The sequence below is a fragment of the Marmota marmota genome, unplaced genomic scaffold (assembly GCF_001458135.2).
Source record: "Marmota marmota marmota unplaced genomic scaffold, marMar, whole genome shotgun sequence".
NCBI lineage: Eukaryota > Metazoa > Chordata > Mammalia > Rodentia > Sciuridae > Marmota > Marmota marmota.
Genome location: NW_026000026.1, coordinates 6,463,153 through 6,479,544, shown reverse-complemented (window position 1 = coordinate 6,479,544; position 16,392 = coordinate 6,463,153). Strand labels below are relative to the sequence as shown.

Genomic DNA, 16,392 nt, shown 5'->3' with positions numbered 1-16,392 from the left:
AACAAATGAAAACAAACCAACATGGGAAGGGCCTTACTTGCGTATGGTCTGCCCTTCCAGCTGTCGTCAGTCGGGTTGGAGAGCTGGCTCTGGCCTCGCTCTGAGGCATTTTTATCTATGCTGCTTAAAGACTGGCGGTCCAGGTCCACGTCCTACAGGTAAACCAGAGAAAAGCACCGGGTTCACTTCTCTTCCTACCTGGGCAGATGTGAGTTTCTGACACTGGAGGCCTGGCCTGAATTTCAGTGCCTTCTGGACAAATGAATTATGCTGCATGTTTCACCCAGACTCCTCAAGGCTGCCGGAAGTGGAGACTCAACTGTGCCCCCTGCCACTGAAGTTTCACGTTTTCCTGTTCTAATTCAGGACACTTCGCTACATACTGTGACGTAACAAGTGGGACAAATTTCCAATATGCTCAAATTCAAAACTTAGTGAACACTAGCTAGGTTTTGTTCTGTGTTGTGTTTTGACAGCAGAAAAGAATTTAAAAAACAGAAAATGTTAAAATAGTATGCTTCACTTTTAAGTCATTGCATCCTAAATGCCTTTTAAAATCTATGGGAATTTTATCAGTTATCTGGGAATAAAAGTTAATAAGTCAATTTAAAAAAAAAATTAATTATCTATTTTAGTTGTTGATGGACCTTTATTCTTTATTTATATGCAGTGCTGAGAATCGAATCCAGTGCCTCACACAATCAAGGCAAGCGCTCTACCACTGTGTCACAACCCCAGCCCCGTTAATTCAATTTTTACCCCCCACAACTGCCCAGTAAAGAAAAATATCCTGTCTTTGTAGTCTCACATAAAAAGCAAGAACTACTATTTTCTTTGGTGGCAAGAAAAGCACTATTAATTTAGAAGGGCAATAAGCAAGGCTAGTCACACCAAGGAGCTATTTATTCATTTATTTATTTATTTAAATATTTATTTTGCAGTTGTAGATGGACACAATACCTTTATTTTATTTTATTTTTTACAAGGTGCTGAGGATCGAACCCAGGGCCTCACACGTGCTAGGTGAGCACTCTACCGCTGAGCCACAATCCAGTGCCAAGGTGCTATTTGTAACAGTGAAACATAAGAAGTTACCCAGAGTCCATCTTTTTAGGGAAAATCAAGGAATTATGACAACATGCAGCCATTGAAAAGACTATTCTCGAAGAACATAGAAAAATGCTCCCAATGTTATTAATGTTGTGTGCCTAGTGATCCCTTGCAATTGTGTGTGGGTCTATTAGGTGTGCATAGTGCACAGACACCCAAAGATAAAACCAGAAATGTAAGTTGTGCTTTCTTCAGTGTTGGGCCTTCTACATACTAGGCAAGTGCTCTACCAGTAAGCGCAACCTCAGCCCTAACCTGTACTTTTTGTTGGGTTAGAAGACTTATTTTTTAAAATACTTTCCTCTTCTTCATTTTTGAAATATAGAACACTTTATGAATTTGCATATGATCCTTGCATGGGGCCATGCTAATCTTCACTGTATCATTCCAACTTTCAGTATCTGTGTTGCCAGGGCGAGCACTACTTTCCTATTTTTTTAAGAAATAAGAAGAAGGAAAAGATACCAACAACAACAAAATCCTACCAAATGTTTTTCTGATGTGTCTTCCTCCATTCCTGCAGGTTTCCATGTCAGCAAACTGAAGGGAATGGAAGAGATGGAAAATGGTCAACCTCAAAGGAAACGAGGAGCTTTATGACACCAACTGAGTGTGTGAAATAAAGTGTAGCAACTGCATCAACACTTACACATGTGGGATGGTGGTTTTGAAAATATCCAACATACAGGTGCATGTTTCATCCCAGACGTCAGGACTGAATTTTTCCCCATTGGAAATTACTAAGTTTTCTAAGCAATTCGTACCTGATCGAGCCAACTGTTCATTATCTACAAAATAAACATTATCTGTCATTACACTTGAACTGCTGTTTGGATGCCAACCAGGTCCCAGATGCTTTTTATAGTGAAGTAAGAGACTGCAGCTGGAGGGTTTGTAGGATTTTAATTAATGAAACAATGCTATAGAGAGCATTAAAAGTTTTATAGCTTAATTATGCTACGAAGATATAAAATGATTTAAGCCGGGCATGATGGTGCACACCTATAAACCCAGTAACTTGGGAGGCTGAAGCCCTAAGTAACTTAGCAACACCCTGTCTCAAAATAAAAATGGGCTGGGAATGTATGTAGCCCAGTGGTAGAGCGCCCTGGTTTGAATCCCCAATACTGAGGAACTGGTGGGAGGGGGGGAGGTAAAATGATTTATCATAGTTTTTTTTTGTTTGTTTGTGTGATACTGGGGTTTGAACCCAGGGCCTCATGTATGCTAACCAAGTTCTCTATCTTTGAGCTATATCCCCATCCCTTTTTGAATTTTATGTTGAGACAGGATCTTACTAGGTTGTCAGGGTTGGCTTCAAACTCACAATTCTCCTGCCTGAGACTCCCAAGGAGTGACCATTGTGCCCAGCTTGACTTATCATAGTTTTATTGCTAGGAATAGAAGAAAGCAATCTTGTCACTTTAACTGACTCACATATGGAAAATAGTAAAAGAAAATGGAACAGCCAGGTGCGTAGCACACACCTGCATCCCAGAGACTCAGGGGTCTGAGGCAGGAAAATAACAAGTTTGAGGCTAGCCTCAGCAACTTAGTGAGATCCTGTATCAAAATAAAAATGGGCTGGGGGAGTTATTCAGTGGTAAAGTACCTTTGGGTTCAATCCCCAGTAACACACCCTTCACCATAAGATGGAACACAGTCGACCAGTGTTTCTGAAAACTCAGTCACTTACACACAACATCTCCAATTTTTGTCATCTAAATAGTATCCATTAAACTGGGCGCAGTGGCACATGCCTAGGTGGGCTGAGGGAGGAAGACTGCAAATTCAAGGCCAGCCTCAGCAACTTGGCAAGGCCCTAACACACACACACACTCCACTGTTTTTTGTCACGTATTTAAAATTTGAGTCACTTTTTGAAAGCCTTCTAAATTTAGCCTTGCCCTATACCAAAATTATCTATAGAATTCAGGTCTTCTTTTTATGATACACATTAAAACACACAACTACTCAGACCAAAAAAAAAAAAAAAGTTTACTGATGCAGGCTGTTGATCTTGACTCCAAAGTTAAAAAGCTTCTTTAATGTATATTTCTTCACCAGTCCTCAAGCAAATTAGTAAAATTACAAATAGAAAATCAAAACATAATCATCATATTATACAAGATATTTCATTTTCCTTCAATAACAATCTGTTTCAAAGCACTTCTTTCCAGAATGTGTAGATGCAACAAATGTGCATTTTAAAAAGTTATTTTAATACAGAAAATTTCAAACATAAAAAGTGGAGAGACTAAATACGTAAATTTAAATTTTAAATTTACTAATATGTAAATTTGCTTTTTTTTTTTTGGTACCAGGGTTTGAACCTAGGGATGCTTAACCACTAAACACATCCCCAGACCTTTTAATTTTTTATTTTTATTTATTTATTTTTGTGGTGCTGGGGATTGAACCCAGGGCCTTGAGCATGCAGGGCAAATACTCTACCAACTGAGCTATATCTCCAGCCCTTATTTTTTTATTTATTTTTAAAAATATCTATTTTATTTAATTATTTTATGTGGTGCTGAGGATCGAATTCAGTGCCTCACGCATGCAAGGCAAGCGCTCAACCACTAAGCTACAACCCCAGCCCCTTATTTTTTTATTTTTGAGATAGGGTCTCGCTGAGTTGCTTAGGGTCTCGAAAAGTTGCTGAGGCTGGTTTTGAACTCATGGTCCACTTGCCCCAATCTTCCAAGCCATTGGGATTACAGGTATGCATGACCCCCACCCCTAGCTAAAGGTACATTTTTAAAAATGCAATAACTACATCACATTTTAAGTGCTTTACAAATTGCTTGAGAGGACTGTTTTATGTTCTAATTAAATTTAAAAACATACATTTTTCACCAAATTATATTGTTCACTGGATTCCTTGGCATTACACCCACGCTTTTATGTACTGAAAAAAGTAACCTCTCATGAGGACTATGTAAAACGATACCTAAAGACTTAAAGAATACCTTGTTTAACACACCACTGCAATTGTGCAAATACATCAGAAAGAAGCACTTCATTCAAAGCTTCATAGAACTGGGTAAATACGTCACAAATAGCATAAAGTGCATGATTGCAGGTTGTTGTCATCCACTCAGATTTCTGGAAGAACAATAAAAAAGATAATTCTTAAAGCCACTCTCTCAGCAACAAGAACAGTATTCTTGTATCCCACTGGCAAAACTACCCTGGAAAGTGATTTAGCAATACTTATCCGTAGTCTTAAAAATGTCCATACCCACTCACTTAGTGACACTGCTTCCAGGAATCCATCCTAAAGAAATAATAGCACTTGCCTCGAATGTGCAAGGCCCTGGGTGCAATCCTTGGTGCCACCAAAAAGAAACAAGAAGAAGAAGAAGTGAAGATTTGCGGGTAAAAGTCTATGAAGAAAGGTGTTTACTGCAATGGCATCCCGAGACTGAAAACATGGTACACCTGACACCTTGCAATGTGGGCATTAAACTAAGTAGACCAACATGAAAGAATATTAAACAGTCATTCAAAATGGTAGTTTTAATGATCAGTAAAAAGTGAACAAGAGATTATACTGAACACTTACATCTGACACCAAATATCTAAATATTAAAAATGATGCCATGAATTTACCAGAAAAATATACAGGGATATTTATGAAGACATGGTAAAGGGAAGGGCCTCTAAGTGTGATTCCAAAAGTGGGAGCCAGAAAGGAAAAGCTGGGAGAATTGGTTATTTAAAAACTAAATTTTTTTCCAAGTAAAAAGGAAATAAGAAAAAGTGAGCAAAGTCAGTTGCAGTTTATAGAAGCATATTACGACTTTCTTAGAAACCAACCAGTGGGCGGACTCATAAAAGAAGGAGAAATAAACACTCAATGATACAAGGAGAAATATGAAGCTTGCTAACAACTAAGAAAACTTTTCAGTGTGATGTCTTGGCCTATCAGTTAACCATAATGGAACAAATGAGAAGCTGGAGTGGGTGTGGAGAAATAGGAGCGCTCGACTTTGCTGGACAAGTGCAATCAGCTAGATTTATTTGGAGGTCAGTTTAGAAGAACATATCAAAAGGCTTAGTACATTCATGCACAAACCTGGCAGTGAGGCTACCTGTCCTAAGGAAAAAGAACTAAAGAACACAAATACGAGCATCGCTGCAAAACATGTTCCTTTTAAGGGCTGGGCGTGGAGGCATGCACTTATATCCCAGAGACTCTGAAGGATGAGGCAGGAGAATCTAAAGTTTGAGGCCAGCTTCAGTTACTTAGCAAGACCCTGTCTCAAAATAAAAAGGGCTGGGGGTATGGCTCTGAGGCCCTGGGTTAATCCCTGGCACTGCCATAAAAAGTTCATTTCAGTGCTATCTAAAAGAAAAACTAGAAACAACCTAAAAGCCATGGAATATTTATAACTTGGAATATTTTGTAGCCACAACACAGTCAGAGGGCTGGGAATGTAGCTCAGTGTGCTTTTCCAGCGTGAGACTGTGGGCCCAGGGTTCAATTCCTAGTACTGTCAAAAGGAAAAAAAAGTTACAGTTGCAGGAAAACCCTCATGTATTAAGAAAGCAGAGTACACAGGGGTGCTGGGAAATTGCTTTTGTAAAATGAAAAAAAGGTGTCCGTCTCACACAAACACAGCATCTGGAGGAGTTAATAAGGGTTGCCCACAGAAGTGGGACTGCGGGTGTTTTATTTTTTCTATTTTCTGTAATGAATATTATTTGTTTTATAATGGGGAAAAACTTTATATTTTAAAACTAAAGAAGATCAGCTGGGCAGTGGTGGTGCATGCCTGTAGTCCCACTGACCCAGGAGGCAGAGGCAAGAGATCACAAGTTTAATGCCAGTCTCAGCAACTTGTCGAGGTCCTAAGCAACTTAGCAAGATCCTGTCTCAAAATAAAAAATAAAAAGGGCTGGGGATGTGGCTCCCCTGTTAAGCATCCCTGAGTTCAATCTCTGATACCAAAAAAGGAGGGGGGAGGTGAGATTAGAAAACTCCGTACTATGATTTCAACCATATTTTAGACCATGTAGAAGATGGAGCAAATTTGCCAAAACGTTAATTCTAGTGTCTGGATGGCAGAAGCATGAATTCTTTCATATACCCAATATTCCATGTTATGCACATACTACTTTCATATTGGGGCGAGGGAGAGAAGGTGTTCTTGAAAGAATGGTTCAGAGAGCCTTATATCTTCTCCATCTTTAAATTCATGACAAACAGAGGGGCCAAATATACCCCCTCTCTACTGGTGGCCCAAAAGTCTGTGAAGGAACAAAACAACTAAGACAACCTGCTAGGAGCTGCTGAGCTGGCAGACAGTGTCCACAGGCCAAGTGGCAGACTGTGTGATGTCCCTCCCAGGTGGGGAGTCTCTTGCGACTAGCTGACGCTGTCCAGGAGGGCCAGGAGGGGAGGCTTCTGTTTTTAGAACCCCTTGAGAAGCCCAGTACTTCAAAGGCAGAGGACAATGCAACCCCGTGAAGGGGACAGCCCTCCAACCCTCAGTCCCCAGGCCCACAGTGCTGTCGCTGGGACCTACCTCTGACTGTTGTTCAGGCAGCTTCATGTTGTCAAAAATCCGAAACACAATTCTGAACAGGTCCTGCCACCAGTGCTTTTCAAAGGTGTGGCCATAGCTCTTCATGATCTCAAACATGACCGTGAGCCCCCTGGGGAAGCAAGCCAGGCACAGAGGATGGGCAAGGGGAGAGCAGGAGGAAACAGGGTCAGGAGGGTGGGCCAGGCGCACCTCACGCCCACGCTGGGGACCTGCTCACCTTGTCCGCACATCCAACTTGCACCTATTGATGATGCAGGAGAGCTCAAATAAGATGGGGAACCAGCCTCGGACCCAGACTCTGTCACCAGGAGCAACATTCATGTCGTCGCTTGTATATTCTTGTAGCACCTAGAGTGACAGTCACATCTTAGATGTGAAGCAAACAGGAAGAAGGAACCGAAGGGGACTGCACCAAAACTGAGGGTCCACACATTTTCCTCTCCTAGAATTTCCCACTCAGCAGGGTACCATGGGGAATCCCAGAGACAGTGACAGTCACCTGTCTGAAGGAGAAGTTTTCCCAATGAACCTATGGATCTCTGTGAGTTTTAGAACAAGTCAAGGGGGGCAGACCCCAAGACCCCTGGGGACGGAAGGTGTTTCACAGGAAGATCACTAAAATCAAATAGTATCAGTAAAATATCCAGGATGATGCAATACTGTAGGTCTTCTGCACAGAGTTTTAAAATAATAGCAGCAGGGTTGGGCGTACCCCTATAATCCCAGCAGCTTGGGAGGCTAAGGCAGGAGGACCATGAGTTCAAAGCCAGCCTTAGCAACTTAGTAAGGCCCTAAGCAACTCAGTGAAACCCTGTCTCTAAATAAAATACAAAAAAAGGACTGGGGATGTGGCTCAGTGGTAAAGCGCCGTTGGGTTCAATCTGTGGTACTGGGAAAAAACAAACAAATAAATAAAATAATAGCAGCAGTAGCTACTATTTACTAAATGCTTATTATGGGCCAGGAACTGCTCAAGGGCTTTTCGTGGGTTAACAATTCTCAACAATCCCCAACAGGCAGATAAAAATAATGTCCCCACTTCACAGGTGACTCAACAGGGGTTCCAAAAGCTTAAGTAAGATGCCCAAGATTCTGCTACCAGGGCCTGCAGTCTTTCCGCATTCTAGATGCAAACCCCTACTTTCCCTGTCTCTGGGATTCAATTACTCTGCTCTGTAACTGTTCTTAAAATGGTATTGGAATTTCTTTCATCCCTCTTCTTTTTCTTTTTTTCCCTCTAGTACTGGGCATTGAATCCAGGGCCTCTCGCATGCTAGGTAAATATGCTCTACCACTGAGCTACAGAACTAATCCTTTTATTTTTTATTTTGAGACAGGGTCTTGCTAATTTGCTGAGGCTGAATTCCTGCCTCAGCCTCTGGGTTGCTGGGACCACAGGTGTGCACCACCACTGCGGCAGGTGCCACCCTTGGTCTTTAAGACAACATCTTGCTTCTGTTCTCTGATCCCAATTTAATCACCTGTATAATGGGAACACTGGCAAAGTAATACGTAGAAGAGCTCCAAGTCCCCCGACCCTACTGCTGGGGACTGAACACAGGGGTGCTCTATCACTGAGCCACATCCCAGCACTTTTTGAGACAGGGACTAAATGAATCAACCCACAGGATGCATCCAGAATGGTGCCCGACAGGTACCAAGCACTCAGTCACCACTGCCTCTCACTGTAACCACATCTTACTAAGCGGCTATCGGGACTGGACAGGGTGTACAGGGTGTACAGTTCTGTACAGAATTCTTAGGGGAGCTCTGCACAGGCCAGTGGAGTTAAGGTCTGTTTTCCACCCAGTCTCCTTGCTTTAGGCTGTTGCTTAAGCCAAACCATTCAGAAAGCTGAGACAGGACAGAAAAGCCCCAGACATTTTCAGGAGAAAGTGCAAGGTGATTTTTGTTGTTGTCCTCGACATCGGGAATGGAAACCAGGGCCTTGGTCATGCTAAGCAGGTGCTCTGCCACTGAACCCCCGACCCAGCCCTAAAGGCAGGAGGCTTGTTTTCTTTCAAAAGAAAGGTGAGTTTCAAAGCTGTTACGAAATATAAAACTCAAAGTATTATTGTATTCTATAACTTGCAATGCTACATAAAACTTTGGTATGAAATACTTTCACATACAAACTATATTGAAAGGCATAACCATGCAATAGCAGCGTTTGAAACAACACCTAGCCCAGGGCTAACACGCCTTCTAAAGCTGTCCAGGAAGTGCTCTGCCAGGAGAATGGGGTTTGCCCCGACCTGCACCCCACCCAGAAGCTAGGAGGGGACGCACTCGCGGCCTCTCAGAGACGTATTTCCCGCAGGAGCGGATGAGCCGGATAGCCTCCATGCTGGTGTCGGGGAAGGCGGCGTTGCAGGCGAACTCCGACAAGCACTTCACGGCGTCCTGGAAGGAGTCGATGGCTGCCGGGAAATGGTGTTGGAAAATGGTTGCTGGGGAGACACAAGGCACAATTGTTTTTTTGTTTTTTTAAAGAAGCACAAGATTTAGAAATGGAAATTAAAACACACACACACACACACACACACACAATCAGAGACTCACCTATGTAGAAATCTAAGAAAAGCATGTCAGTATCCTAGAAGACAACTTTTCTTCCTAAATTACTCAAGAATGCAGTGCTGATTCACCTTGGGTTAAACTATGTCCTGAACTGGAGCAGAGATGGAAAGGCCCAAGTAGCCACTCACTCAACACCTACTGAGCACCAACTATGCACAAAGCTGACAAGAGGGCCGAACGATTTCCAAGTGAACTTTGGTAACGTGATCAAAGGCAGGCCAGGGCCTCCCGGGCAGTCCACAGTGAGTGACACTGTGACACTGCACTCACCCTCACTCCAGGCTGATTGCTGGGTGGGAGCCCTGGCTCCATCCCTTCCAGATGTGTGACTTGGGCAAGCAGTTCTGCTTTAATTTTCTGTGCCCTAGTTTCCTCTTTGGTAAAGTGGGGGAAACACGGTACAGTTGGTCCCTGTTAGTCACAGTAGCTGTGATCTTTACAGCTGTCATGAACACTGAATTAGGAAGTACTAACCTCTGTCCCCAGGAGAAATATGGGTTCCTCCAGGTCTCTGGTTGTATTTTCATCAACCAATCACTATACAGCTTTGTTGCAGGTGTTTCTCTTTAAAGACACCTTCCTGAATAGGTGCTGTTGATGCAGTAACTAAACTCACAGCCAGTGGCACCGCAGGCCTGAAGGGAGCACATCTAATGCAAGCATTCTCTCCGAGACACACTGCAGCCCCTCTGTGCTCAGAACACTAGTTGGCACCCAGCACTGTTCTCAGGGGCCAATGTAAACAGTGAAATCGCCAACAAAAAGCAGGAGAATCTGGGAAACTCGCACTCAACAGACTGCAGAAAGGACCCTGGCTCCTGCGTGACTGCTGAAAACAGAAGGCCTTGCTCCTCCTCAGCGGGAACATGCAACGCGGGGGCTATGTCCTCTGCTGCTCTGTGTATGAATGCCTTTGGAGACGACCACAAAAGCACCATGAGCACTGGTTTTGGGGTTACTCGAACACTTTGGTGAGGCAGCAGATTCCTAAAGATGGGATCTGCCAGCAACGAGGCCTGAGTTTCCTTGCAGGGCTGCCATGAAGCACCCAGAACATGGCCCAGCTCCCATGCACCACCGAGAGGCAAAGCTGGGAAGCCCCTGCAGGTAGCAGACAGCACACTGTGGGGACCTGCAGTGGACATCTGAGGAGGAAACAGGAGCACTCACTGACGATGTGGCCTGTAGTCTGGAAAGCCAGCTCCACGATGTTCCCGTCGTGGTCGGAGGCTGCCTGGTGGAACACGGCAAAGATGTTCTTCCAGCCTGAGCGGATGTTGGCTGCTTGGGAATTCACCATCTGGGCGACACAGCGGATCACCATGTCCCGGATGGTCGGAGACCTGAGGGAGGAACGGGACGGCCATGTCATCTGTGCTAAAGGAGGGGCTGTGGGAAGAGAACTGGGCACAGCTCGTCGCTCACAGGCAGCATGGGTAAAAGCACATCTGGAAGCAGATGGTGATCACACTCCTTTAGGCTCTGCCCCTTTCCTCTTGCTCCATCCTGAATCCAGCAAGATGTCAGCACCAGTGCTACTGTCCTGCCACCAGGACACACTTGACGAAAAGCCGACCCTGTGGATGGCTGAAGTAAGCCTGGTTTGCAAAGGCCACCAGGGCTTAGGAACCAGAGCTGGGACTGCCTGCCTGACTTTGTGAGTCAACAGTGTACAGCCTGTGGCTGAAGCCACTATTGGTTGGGTTTTCTGGTCCGAAGCATTAAAGCTAATGTACTTAGAGTTCTGCCACCCAGAGAGAACTGTTACTAAATTCTTGGTCTCTATTCTCTAAGATTTTTTGGGCAGGGATATCATCAACATATAAACATGGATTGGAGCACACATATACATAATTTAAGATGCAATATTTTAAATTATTACCAAACAACACCTGAACATTGAAAAATGGCCCATGTCCTCAAACAGTGGCAAGTTAAACACAGTGTGGCCTGAAGACACGCCGCAAATTGGCATGTACATGTACGTTCTATTTTATTTTTGTGTAGTGCTGGAACTGAACCCAGGATTTGCATAAGCTATGACCCCAGCCCTTAAACGACATATATGTTATAGCAGATTTTGCCCACTTGTTAAAAGTGATATATGACAACAATAAGTTTTTAAATATTTATTTTTTAGTTGTAGTTGGACATAATACCTTTATTTATTTATTTTTATGTGGTGTTAAGGATAGAGCCCAGGGCCCTGCATGTGCGAGGTGAGCGCTCTACCACTGAGCCACAACCCCAGCCTCGATAATAAGTTTTTTAAAATGCAGATAAAGTACAATAAACTAAGAATTTCCCCAACATTTTTCACAGTCAAGCAATATACCTGGCTGTGGCTTTAATACTTGAACAGTTAGGTATTTTGTTCTTTAAAGAACTATTCTGTGTGATTCACAGTGTTTTACTGTATCTCCAACTAAGTCCTTGAGAGAGCTATGGAGGTGTGGGACTGCTGTGTCAAATGGCACAAGACGCTAAGGTTTCTGATGCACTTTATCAAAGTGCTTTTGCAAATGCTACAGCAAGACGCAGTCTGAGTGACAGTACTGGCTGCAACGTGAGATTCTAGCTCATTCTGTCCCTCTGAAAATGCTGGGTGGGCAGGAAAAGGACAAGGAAGGACATCAGGGCACAGGGGTTCTGGAGCCAGGAGGCTAGAGCACACTGCTTAGCCATGGAGGTCTCCAGTCTCCCCAGAACTGTCTGTGTTTCCATGCAGAGAAGCATATTATTTTGTGCACTTGGCCCAAACCAAGGGTGACATCAGATTCTGAAATGGGCTTGACTTGGAGTCTCTTAAAACGAGAAATAAGACAAGAACACAGACCCCATGAGAAGGACACGCCAAGGAGACTTTTGCTGTCTGAGTCACGACCCCACAGTCCCATCTGGCCTCAAGCCTCCCAGCTTGTCAGCTTCCTTGTCTTTGCAGACATGCAGCATGATTTTTGGAGGAGGGCGACTCAAAGGGTCATGCCCGAGTCACCCTGATGACTTTTCCTCTCATACTCTGCAGCCAACCCATCAGCCCGTGCTGGCGGTTCCCCTTCAAAATGCTCAGAGTCCAGTCCAACACCACCACCGCCCTGTGCAAACCTAGAAGTCTGCGGTGGCCTCCTAACTCCCTCTGTTGCTTCTCATCTTCATGGATAAACACAGGGGTGCTTTTAAAACATGTCACACCACTTTATATTGCTCCTTAGAATCCTTCCTCAGCTTCCGCCTCTCACCCAGAGCAAGCCAAAGTGCTTGCAAAGGCGGTCAGTTGTTACATGATGCAGGCACCCTGCTGCCCTGGGAGGGACTTCATCTTCTATGACTTTTTGCCATGTTCACTAAGCCCTGGGTACGCTGGCCAGCTGGCCTGCCATGGGGCAACCGCCCTAGCTCAGCGCCCTGACCCCACCCTCTTGCCAAGATGGCACAGAGCTGCTCTGGGCTTGCTCCTCTCTTCCCATAGGTCCTGCCTAAGGGCCACCTTGCCAAACAGAGCAGAGCTGACTGCCCCGCAAGGAGGGCCGCACCCCGATTTCCTCGCCACCATCTAACGTTGGTCACAGCACCCGTCCACTGGCTTGCTATCCAGGTTTGCTTATTCCCCTGGGATGTAAACAGAAATTTGGTTTTTGATTTTATTATGGAAAATTTCAAACATGTAGGAAAATGGACAGGATAGTACATGGAACTCCTGTGTACTCACTACGTAGCTGCAACTTTCATCAATTCAAAGCCCCCCAAACTGAGAATTTTCACTGTTGTGTTCTCTGCACTTCATGGTACCCAGCAGAGGGCGGGCCAACAACACATGTAAATGACTGCTTCACAGGGATGGGGGACCTGCCCTGTCTTATCGTCTCCCTGGGGCAAAAACACTGGGTTACCTAATTCCTGAACTGCTTCCAGAGTGGCTTTCTCTAAATTCTCTCAGCATTGGCCCCATAAGAGCATGTGACGTATTTCTACCAGTTGTATAAGTGTCACCTGTCTTTCTGGGAGGGGATACTCATAGACCTTGGTGACAAGTGGTATGAACCACAATCTGTTCAGTCAACAAGAGAGGGATTTTTGGACCCCAATGGGGAATGTGACAAAGGGTTTTCCTTAGCAATAAACATTACCTGTTCTTCTTCATAATATGCTCAAAGGGCCTCAGAAAATCTTTCTGGAAACGGAAGTTGGCTAATTCACCCTTCTCCAGAAACTTCATGGAGAGTTGCCGTAGCGAATCAACAGCAAAGATGGCCACATCTTCATTGGGGTTGCAGCCAACCTGAGCAGGAACAGGAAGTGCAGTGAAAGAGGGACAGTGTCACAGTGGCTGTGGCTCCAAATGTCAAAGATGGACACCCTACCCGCAAAACAAGCACTCTGGGAAAAGATACCCACGGAGAAAGAAAATGCAATTTCTTGGCCACAATCTATCCTATTTTATCTAAGTACAATGATGAAAAGAAAGGCCAGCATCACATTTTCTTTTAACTTTTTTTTTTTTTTTTTTTAGTTGTAGATAGACATAATACCTTTATTTTATCTATTTATCTGTCTGTGGTGCTGAGAATCAAACCCAGGGCCTCACACACCCTAGGTGAGTGCTCTTCCACTGAGCCACAGCCCCAGACCCAGAATTACACTTTGAATTAAAGTGCTGGCAGGCACGGTAGCTTATGCCTGTAATCCCAGTGACTTGGGAGACTGAGGCAGGAGGATCCCAAGTTCAAAGCTAGCCTCGGCAAAAAGTAAGGCGCTAAACAACTCAGTGAGACCCTGTCTCTCTAAATAAAATACAAACCCCCTGCTAGAGACTGAACCTTGATAAGCCACACCCCACCAGGCCTTTACCTTAACCATTTCTAAAGGTCTAGTTCAGGAGCACACATTCGGAATAAAAAAATCTCTAGATTTCATCTTGCAAAATGAAATTCTGCATCTAGTTTACAACTCTCTAGGTACTATTTAATTTTACCCAAAAATATATGAGGGGGTCAAAAGACTTTACAGTCTATAGAAAGCTCCCTGTCCCATACTCCAGTACTTGGGATTGAACCAGGGATGCTCTGCCACTGGGCTACATCTATTCCTTTTTATTTGTAGATGGTCTCACTACGTTGCTGAGGCTGGCCTTGAACTTATGATCCTCCTGCTTCAGCCTCCCAAGTAGCTGGGATTACAGGTGTGCACCACATACCAGGCTTAGAAAGACTTGTAATACTTTCCCAGTATCTGCCACTTAAAGCAAAAGACTATAAGTGAATACACCATCAGCCCTGGAAAATCCTACAGAAACACTAAGCTTTTCAATTTCCTAAGAATTATACTTATTTCTGATTCACCTCCCTTTAGAGACTAGAGTTATGGGCATATAGTCAGTTGGGGTATTTCAGACTTTCCCCTTGAGAAAAATCCCTAAAAGCAGAGCAGGGCAGTGTTTCCCACCAGTTCCACTGTCAAGGGATCTAGGGGCATCCTGCAGACCTGCGTGAGAAATTTTGCTAATATGTGGTCTGATCTGAACAAGGCTGTTTTTGTTTTGTGGTGCCTGATAAAATCCAGGGCCTCATGCATGCTAGGCAACTGCTGAACGACATTCCAAGTCCCTGAAAGTGTTTTATTTTTTAACCAAAGTTATATAGCAACATCGTTGTTTTCCCCCATGCTGGAATAGAACTCAGGGGCACTCTACCACTGAGCTAAATCCCCAGCCCTTTTTATTTTTTTATTTTGAGACAGGGTCTCACAAGGTTGCCTAGGCTTGCTTGAACTTGAGATCTTCTTTCAGCCTCTGGAGTGGCTGAGATTATAGGCCTGTGCCACCAGGCCCAGTGCAGCATATCATTTATACTCAGAAAAACTGGAAACAACAATATGAAAACGGCTACTTAATGGTATGTGCATATATGCAGACTACTGTCTGATGGTTAAGACAGTAAACTCAGCCTTAAAAAGGAAGGAAATTCCTGGTGGCCGCCAGGGGGTAAGGGGAGGGGAGAATGGGGAGTTTGTGTATAATGGGGACAGTTTCAGTCTCACAAGATGTGGAGTCCTGGAGACCTGCTGCACAACGTGAACCTCCTGAACACTGCCGAACAGTGCATTTAGAGTAAAGAAACCAAGACAATGCTCTCTATGCTCCCATCAGCACACAGACATGTATGTGCATAACAATGTCTGTCGGGGGAAAGATATTTCCTGACTTGATGAGAATAATCCGCTTCAGGAAGGGCCTGCTGTGTGTGCGGGTGGTCAAAAGTATTTTCAGTTGTAAGTTCTTTTAAAGGGACCACATTTTTATAATGTTCATGCAATTAGAGACTATATATAAGAATATTCTCCTCCTAAAAATTTACGTAAAACAGATGCCTTGGCACAGGCCACGCTCACTGTGCAGCTTCGCTTGGCCCAGGCTGCAGCACCTGCTGCTACTTCTGACGAAGAGCCTCACCTTGTTAAGTTACAGCTGTACTGAGAGTTAGGTTAGAGCTGTGTTCCACCCCCACATTTCTTCAGACCCATGAGAATGTTATGTGGCCTAGTTCATAGCAGGAAGCAGAACATCTTTCCAAAAAGTAGAAAAACTGAGAGTCTCTCAGTGAGGGACTGAGTTTTCCATGACTTGTTTACCAGCACTGATTAGATGGAACAGACATTTATAATGAAGCTGACAACCATGACATATCTAATTACTACCCGCCAGCCTAAGTCTCAAGTTTGCCTGTGAGTGGCCCTCAGGTAACTGAGAACTGCACACATGAGTCCTGACAGGTGGGAAGAGTAACTTGCTCAAAATGATGTTCCTTCCCAACAGAGTCCCAATGAAAACGATATCTAGACTTGGAGGAGTTGGGAGAATGTTCATCAACGCTCTTCTGGACAGTCGTTCCTGAGAGGACAGCTGTCAGCCAAAACATCTTGTGGAATGAACGAGCAGTGTTTCTTCTGCTCAGCTGCCACCGGCCTGGACCAGGCACAGCAATGGTGATGATTCCCACTGTCTTCCTCAAGCAAGCTCACAGCTCCTCCATGGTCCAGCAGGAGCCTGTGCACCCTCAGTGAGAAAGCTGGTGCTGAGGGGCTACTACCTTAGATGCACATGTTCCCTTTGACTGAAGCCATTGCTCAGGGCCACCTCCAGAGAGTGACC

The 16,392-nt window shown here is 44.4% G+C and overlaps 1 protein-coding gene and 1 non-coding gene across 3 annotated transcripts in view; both read right to left on the bottom strand.

Moving 5' to 3' along the window:
• Arfgef2 (ADP ribosylation factor guanine nucleotide exchange factor 2) overlaps positions 1 to 16,392 on the bottom strand; it is a 76,151-nt gene that overhangs the window by 14,609 nt on the left and 45,150 nt on the right. For both annotated transcript variants that reach the window (XM_015479351.2, XM_048810823.1), the window contains 9 exons: positions 13,373 to 13,524; positions 10,416 to 10,588; positions 8,955 to 9,115; positions 6,883 to 7,013; positions 6,645 to 6,774; positions 4,083 to 4,218; positions 1,760 to 1,898; positions 1,596 to 1,650; positions 38 to 152 (listed from right to left, as the gene is read on the bottom strand). In XM_015479351.2, the coding sequence (XP_015334837.1) occupies positions 38 to 152; positions 1,596 to 1,650; positions 1,760 to 1,898; positions 4,083 to 4,218; positions 6,645 to 6,774; positions 6,883 to 7,013; positions 8,955 to 9,115; positions 10,416 to 10,588; positions 13,373 to 13,524 (1,192 nt within the window). The remainder of the gene's footprint in view (positions 1 to 37; positions 153 to 1,595; positions 1,651 to 1,759; positions 1,899 to 4,082; positions 4,219 to 6,644; positions 6,775 to 6,882; positions 7,014 to 8,954; positions 9,116 to 10,415; positions 10,589 to 13,372; positions 13,525 to 16,392) is intronic.
• Positions 1,426 to 1,532, bottom strand: LOC125619288. Its single transcript, XR_007350774.1, has one exon. It is a non-coding gene; the product is annotated as a U6 spliceosomal RNA (small nuclear RNA).